The 7,594-nt window shown below is 42.2% G+C and overlaps 1 protein-coding gene across 1 annotated transcript; it reads left to right on the top strand.

The window, feature by feature from the left end:
- LOC4350825 (CRM-domain containing factor CFM3, chloroplastic/mitochondrial-like) lies at positions 1–6,033 on the top strand. The gene is made up of 9 exons (NM_001423198.1): positions 1–735; positions 1,673–2,156; positions 2,256–2,386; positions 3,604–3,951; positions 4,329–4,485; positions 4,718–5,010; positions 5,235–5,294; positions 5,375–5,464; positions 5,562–6,033. Exons 1-9 carry the CDS (start codon positions 16–18, stop codon positions 5,937–5,939), a joined length of 2,661 nt encoding a protein of 886 aa, NP_001410127.1. The 5' UTR covers positions 1–15; the 3' UTR covers positions 5,940–6,033.
- The last annotated feature ends 1,561 nt before the right edge of the window (positions 6,034–7,594 follow it).

The following is a 7,594-nucleotide window of genomic DNA, read 5'->3' as shown; positions in this document are numbered from 1 at the left end:
CACTCTCCTCCACCCATGGCCGCCGCGGCCATGGCCATCTCCCCTTCCATCCACCTCCACCTCCACCTCCACCTCCACCACCCGCCTCGCCTCCACCGCCTCCTCCACCTCTCCACCACCTCCCCCTACCCATGGCTCTCCGCCTGGCCGACCGCCCACCGCCGCCGCGTCCCCCTCCGCCGCCCCGCCTCCGCGCTCGACCTCCGCCCGGAGCCCTCCCCTTCCTCCGACTCCGACGACGACGCCGCCTTCGGCACCAGCCGCTCCTCCTCCCGCTCCGCCATGTCCCTCATCCTCTCCCGCCTCCGCAATTCCGGCTACTCCTACTCCCCCCCGGAGCTCCCGCCGCGCCCGCCGAGGGGCTCGGTGGAGGACGTGTTCCGCGTCGACGACGGGGTGGTGCCGAACGCGCGGGGAGGGTTCGACGACGACGCGGAGTCGGCGCTGGTGGACGCGCGGTTCCCGTGGGAGCTGCCGATGCCGCCGCCCGAGGCGGGGCCCAGGGCGGCGAGGTCGAAGGCGTGGATGGCGGAGCTGACGCTCCCCGAGGCCGAGCTGAGGAGGCTGAGGCACGCCGGGATGAGGCTCAAGTCGAGGATCAAGGTGGGCGGCGCCGGGGTCACCAGGGAGATCGTGGAGAGGATCAGGGACAGGTGGAGGAACGACGAGGTGGTCAGGATCAAGGTCACCGGCACGCCCGCGCTCAACATGCGCCTCTTCCACGAGATACTCGAGGTGCATTGCCGATTTCGCAATTATTGTGTTCCTTGAAGTTGTTTAATGCAGCACTATAGATTATTGCAAGCGGGAAAATGCTGAATTGCTGGAACATTTCTCAGAAGTTAAACTAATTGCTAGACGCTCACGCTGCATCATAAATTTAGAATTGGTGACCTTTTCAGTTTTTCTTAGTGGAGTTGTAACTAGTATTGATGCCCTATGTGAACTACAGGAGTTTTAGGATTTGATTACTGGTAGAATTCTTTGTGATTTGGTACTTGGGAAGCTTAAGCACAAAATGTGAGGTTGAGCACGGTTTACTTCACCGCTTTGTTTCATAAATTGCTTATGAAGTTATCCCTGAGCAATACCATTTAGCCTGTAAAGAGATTCGGTTGTTGTGATGAACTGGAGAGTGAAGGTCGGGTGTGTTTACAGTGGTTATAACTATTGGTCTCTATGATAATTATTGATACTGTTGTTTGCTCACTCCAGTTCTTCCCAGCTGTTGAATTTGTTCAACTGAGCACCTGACATCCAAGTGCTATTATTTAGCTTTGTTGTAAAAAGGTTCTGACGAAAAACGTTTAAATGCCAAGCAAATATTTCAGCAAATTTCATGCTTATAAAATCAAATTTTGGAACTAAACTGAATTGAGGACTAATGTCGAAAGCAAGATGTTGTATGCTGCATAAATATTCCATTTTTGCTGCTGTAATGTAGCTCCCATGATAAATAACAGAGAAATTGACTTACCGGCTAAGTGGAAATTATACAACCGAAGGTTACTGTGGATCTGTTAACATGTACACTGAATGTATAAATTTCTTAATATGGTATTTCATTTCTTCATTCTGCAACCAACCTGTCAGATATTTTTGGATATATGTGTTATGTGCCTGGTAACTCTAGTTAATCTGATCTCTGTTTCTTTTGATTGATGGCGGTTAGAGAAAAACAGGGGGTTTGGTAATATGGAGGTCTGGAACTTCTGTTTCTCTGTACAGGGGAGTAGCCTATGACATACCTGAGCCCACTAAAGGAACAAGTAAGAATACACAAACTCTTGGTATGAAGTCCTCCATCAAAGAGCCACCTGGTCATTCGTTGCTGCCTAATGAGAAAGTAAACGAGATGCAAGACAACAATGGAGCATTGGTATCTAATGCTGAGAAAGATACACTAGTTGAACCAGTTCCAGAAATCAAATATGAAGATGAAATTGACAAGCTATTGGATGAGCTTGGACCAAGATACGACGACTGGCCAAGACCTGATCCATCACCAGTAGATGCAGACTTGCTTCCTGCAACTGTACCAGGATATAAGCCCCCTTTCAGAGTTCTACCATATGGAGTACGACCATCTCTCAGCAGAAGGGACACTACAAATTTACGGCGTCTTGCCCGTGGGCTGCCACCTCACTTTGCTCTTGGTACCTTTTCTATCATTTTTAGCTAATTATTATTATTTCAATCAATTCTTACTATGTTGTAGACTTGTAGTGACCCTTTTCTTTTCTGATGAATATTAGGGCGAAGCAGACAACTCCAAGGCTTAGCAGCTGCTATGGTGAAGTTGTGGGAGAAAAGTTCTATTGCAAAAATTGCTCTGAAAAGAGGAGTGCAGCTTACCACAAGTGAGAGGATGGCTGAAGATATAAAGGTATATATACACTCTTTAACTTTACTATCCCCTTGGCATATTTAGTGCTTTAGAGCTTAGAAATGTTCATCGATTTGGCAACAGCACAGTACAAGTTTATGCATGCAACATAAATGTTTCGAGTCCTTTCTTTCACATATATTGAGATAAAAGATACAACATCAATTATATTCCTCCTTTTTTTAGAACCCTATACTTTTATGCGCCTCGTTTTTTGCCTTTCATTTCCCTCGAAAAAGTCTGCATTTCATTTGTCTAGCTAATTTAATATGTTGTGTTCGTTTGAGTTTGAGAGAATATAGCCTATGGAATCTAGGACCTTGATGTATTTATTAGAAGTCAATTATATGTTATATCATTCTCTTTGATCTGGAAAGAGACCATGCGTTGATACATGCCTGGATGTTTGGTTTCTGAATGGTTATTTGTAGCTCCAGTTCATTTGTTTAGGTGGGGCAGAAGATAGCTACTGACTGATGATTCCAAGGAGCTGAGAAATATTTTTTTATTTTCGTTGGAGTTGGTAATGGGTGCAAAGAACTTTGTGAGGCATAGGTGAATATTTATGGTGATATAACTCCATGATGATTGGGGGGAAGGCATTAGCAAGAGTTATAGTTTTGGGTAATTGTGTTGCACCTCTGCTTGGATTATGACATCTTGGTAATTTGTGCATACAAGTATATAAAATAACTCATGCATCTTTAGTTGAATGAGCACTACATATGCTATACTACACCTGACACCTTTTTAATGTCTGGCTGAACATAGGCTTCTGCAGCAATGTTGAGGTTCCTCTATTTTGTTTGGGGTTAGATTATATTATTTAGGATTTATGAAGTCCTGTCCTGCCTGATATACTCTATCAGCTTCTCAAGTTGTTAACTACTTAACTGTTAGTAGTAATTTACTGCTGCCTCTTGGAAGGGCCAAAAGGGTAAATTGGAATTATGTCAACATGTCAATTAACCTGATTTATAGTCCTATTTTTACTTATAGTCCTATTTTTTACTTTGACATGTATACAGCTATACACATATACCAGTCATATCTAGTACATTTGAATCCTCATATTCAGAGACAGTTTGTCTAATACAATTTCACAGCCTTTATTCGATATAGGAGATCATTGAACTTCTTAAAATATTTTCACCATTCAATTTCGTATGTTGTTAAGGAATGAATTGATTATTCATGATGCTCTTTTTGTACACCAGAAATTGACAGGTGGTGTAATGCTTTCGAGGAACAATGACTTTATGGTCTTCTACAGAGGAAAGGATTTCTTGTCCCCAGAACTCGCGGAGAAACTGCTAGAGAGGGAAAGATGGGCAAAGTCCTTACAAGATGAGGAGCAAGCGCGATTAAATGCAGCGTCTTCCTTTTCTTCCAGAACTGAGGCACCTGTAGAGCCTACTGTGGCTGGTACCCTTGGAGAAACTCTTGAGGCTAACTCTAAATATGGAAATAAACTGGATGAGAATTATGAGAACAAGATGACTAGAACTGTAGAAGCTGCAAGACATGCTGACCTTGTAAGGAAGCTAGAGTGGAAGCTCCAACTTGTAAGTGAGAGTTTGAGTAGTAAGGCTATTTTGTTAAATTTATCAGTCCGCTTTGTAAGATTTCATCTTCTGAACAGTCCAGTTTTTATAGCAAGATTGCATTTTAGATCAGTTTAGATATCTCAAGATAAATATAGCAACTTATATGGTGTACAGACTAGCCTTGCATCAGAAAACAAAACCAACACACTACAATTACGATTTTCTAATATGTGATAAAACTTTATTTGTTGAAAGTTAGGGAAATCGACATAGCTCTCACTTGTATTCTTTCTGTAGAGTACAAATCCACATATTTACTTGCAATCTATTTAGTATGTACACATAAAATTATGCTTGTATAGTTAAAATGCTTGCGTCACATTGTTTTTTTGCAGGCACAGAAGAAGATAGAAAAAGCTGAAAGGGTCCTTGGAAAAGTTGAGACAGCCCTGAAGCCAACTGAAGGTATCCAACCGCCTGAAACAATAACAGATGAAGAGAGATTCATGTTTCGGAAACTTGGTCTAAGGATGAAGGCATTCCTGCTCCTTGGTAATATTTAATAAAAAGTTTCGGGCCATTTTGTTTTCTTTTGATTTTGTACTACTGAGAAGCCTTTTGGATCCCAGTATATTATTTTTTTTATTTGCAATTCCTTCCATGTATTGTTTCCTAAGTAGTGTTCATTTTGTTATGATCTGATCTACATGACATGTAGTCTTCACAGTGTTCCTTATTTTTGCATTTAAAGTTACGTACTAAGTTTTTATTGTACCGCTTTCAGGCAGGAGAGGAGTTTTTGATGGCACGATTGAAAATATGCACTTGCACTGGAAGTACAGGGAACTAGTGAAAATACTTGTGAAAGCAAAGTCTTTTGGAGATGTCAAGAAGATTGCATTGTCTCTTGAAGCTGAGAGTGGGGGTATTTTAGTTTCTGTGGACAAAGTCTCCAAAGGTTATGCCATCGTTGTGTTCCGTGGGAAGGACTATGCACGCCCTTCTAAGCTGAGACCCAGGAATCTTTTGTCAAAGCGGAAGGCTTTAGCTCGATCCATCGAAATTCAGAGACGCGAGGTACTGTTTTGACTCTTGGATGGCTAAGATTGTTTACTTGGTATTCAACACGTATCATAAAGTTAGGTACTCCAAAGGAAGGGAAACTGATTCTGTTATAGCATCATATGTAGTATTCTGCTAGAGTAACCCTCACTGTCTGAAAATCAAAATTGTCTAACAGTTTCTGAACAATAACCCATTTATTACAGCCACTAACATCATTCTGCTGTTCTCTGCAACAGGCCCTCAGTCATCATATCGCAACCTTGAACAGAAGAGTAAAGAAGCTCAAAGCAGAACTGGTAAGTTTGTTCCCCAACTTAGCCTACACAAAATATGTGCGCGCTAGATGTGTCCCATGCTAAATTTCTGTTCTTTTTAGCTCCAAATGGAAGGGGTGAAAGAGGAAGGAGATGTGGAGTTGTATGCCAAACTTGATTCTGCTTATTCCAGTGACGAGGAAGATGTGGAGGTGAGTTGCGTTGGATCCACAACATTCTCTGTTCAACTCACCCTTTGCTGATGCCTTCCTGAAAATGTTGTAACTTCACTTGGTTCTGCTATTGTAGGATGAGGATGATGAGGCCTACCTCAGGAGTTTCGACAATTCGGTAGCTGTCCAGAACGGTGATGATCGAACCTCCCTTGATGGCAGCGACGCCAATTCTGACGACGAGGGTGACTACTCTGACGAGGACGATGATGAAGACGACGACAATGATGAAGAGGATGGTTTTGATTATGAAAACGATGATGAGGATGATGTGCCTCCGACTACTTCTGATGGTGATCTATACAACCACACGGATTTTGGTAGTTCAGACAGTGAAAACTATGTTTCACTGTCAGGGAGGGGTGACCCAGATGTAAAAAGTAAAGGGAGTGCCCTTGACAGCAGAAACTCGTACAGTGAGCAATCAACTGAACTGACAAACACATGTAGTTAGATGCACTGCACAGCACGTAAATAGGACTACTACCCAATTTATTTGGTCGGTGCCATCGTTGGCTGCTGCTTTCATTACATCTTTTGGAGCTGCATTCACTGGCGTCTTTACTGCAAGCTGGAGCCTGATTGACTTTGATCGTTGGAGCTGATTTCACTGGCTTTTTTGACCGAAAGTCCAGATCTACACGCATATAGACCAACATGAATCTTGTGCGTGAGTTCTTATTATGGACTATATTTTGGTCCAATTTCATTGCTTAGAAATATGTTTTACACTTTTACAGATCATCAGGAGCACCAGCAGAGTAAAAGGAGCAACTTCCTGAAGCCCTGATGATCCTTGTAATTAGTACTCCCTCTGTCCTAAAATGTCCTAAAATATAACAATTTTTAGTCCTCAGGATTTGTCCTAAAATATAATAACTTCACCAACATTCTCTTCCTAACCAATCACAACCCTTCACCGTTTACTTTTCCTACCTACCTTCACTACCTATCCCATCACAATCCTTTACCATTTTCTACATACTTTTTCTTAATAACCGTGTTTAACTCTAAAACTTTTTATATTCTGGGAGGGAGGGAGTAATTGTTTAAAAGGTATAGAGAACTCCTGTGTTCCAAATTAAAAGAGTCAAATAGTTCCCTCCAATACATGTTAGTATAATACACTCTCAGTTTGATCAATTTTATAGACACCATAAAAGTATGTTTAATAATGGATTCAATAAAACTAATTTGTTATCGTAAATGTTGTTAGTTTTTCGACAAATTTCGTCAAACCTAAAAAAAAATAGTTTGTCTTTGAGCTGGACGGGAGGAGTAGATTTTCTTTGAACCACTGTAATTCTCTGACGTGGCGAGCAACGATTGGCTGACCCACGCCGGATCCGGCCCGGCCCGGCCCACGAACATACTACTGCTGAAGCTGCAAAGGAACAGGGCTCCGCCTGACGCGGCGGCGAACCTCCGTGTGCTGCCGTCGTGCTGGCGCTGCTCCGGGCCCACTTGTCATCGGGAGAGAGAGTACCAGTACAGTAGACCAGAGCGCTCGATCCGATGCTGTTGATCGCGTAGGATAGGATACACCCCACACCACCCGGTGGCTGTGGCTTGGGCTTCGCTTCCCAAGGCAAATGCTCCCGGAGGAAACGAAATTTGTCAACCCAACCGCGACACACGCCGCGCGTAGTGGAATTACTACTAGCCATGGGTTTTTCTTTCTTTTTTTTTTCTCTCTTTCAGTAGCAATGCTCCTACACTAGGGCTAAGTTCAGTTGATAGTGTTGAGAGTGATTTGCGCATGATTAATTATATATTAGCTAATTTAAAAAGCGTGAAAGTAAAAAAACGAGAAATGAGAGTTAGGAGCCTTAGGAGAAATAACTAAGTCTAAGCATAGGTGCAAATCATAAATAAATGGTGCGAGGGATGGAATTTTACGAATAATTACTTTTAAAAAGTACTATGACCGTTCTAAACACACACAAAATAGTTGGTACAGTATGTAAAAATATTGTACATGAGTGATAAGATCAAAGGAACTTGAAATCATGAGGTCATGTGATTTACTTATTTTGTTTTGTTGCATTCTATGTATATAATAGTATTATATAATTTATCGACTTATTCAATCGAAGAGTCTGGTAGCAA

The sequence above is a fragment of the Oryza sativa genome, chromosome 11 (genome assembly GCF_034140825.1).
Source record: "Oryza sativa Japonica Group chromosome 11, ASM3414082v1".
Lineage (NCBI taxonomy): Eukaryota > Viridiplantae > Streptophyta > Magnoliopsida > Poales > Poaceae > Oryza > Oryza sativa.
The sequence above is the reverse complement of the archived record's forward strand: the minus strand, read 5'-3'. Positions and strand labels throughout refer to the sequence as shown.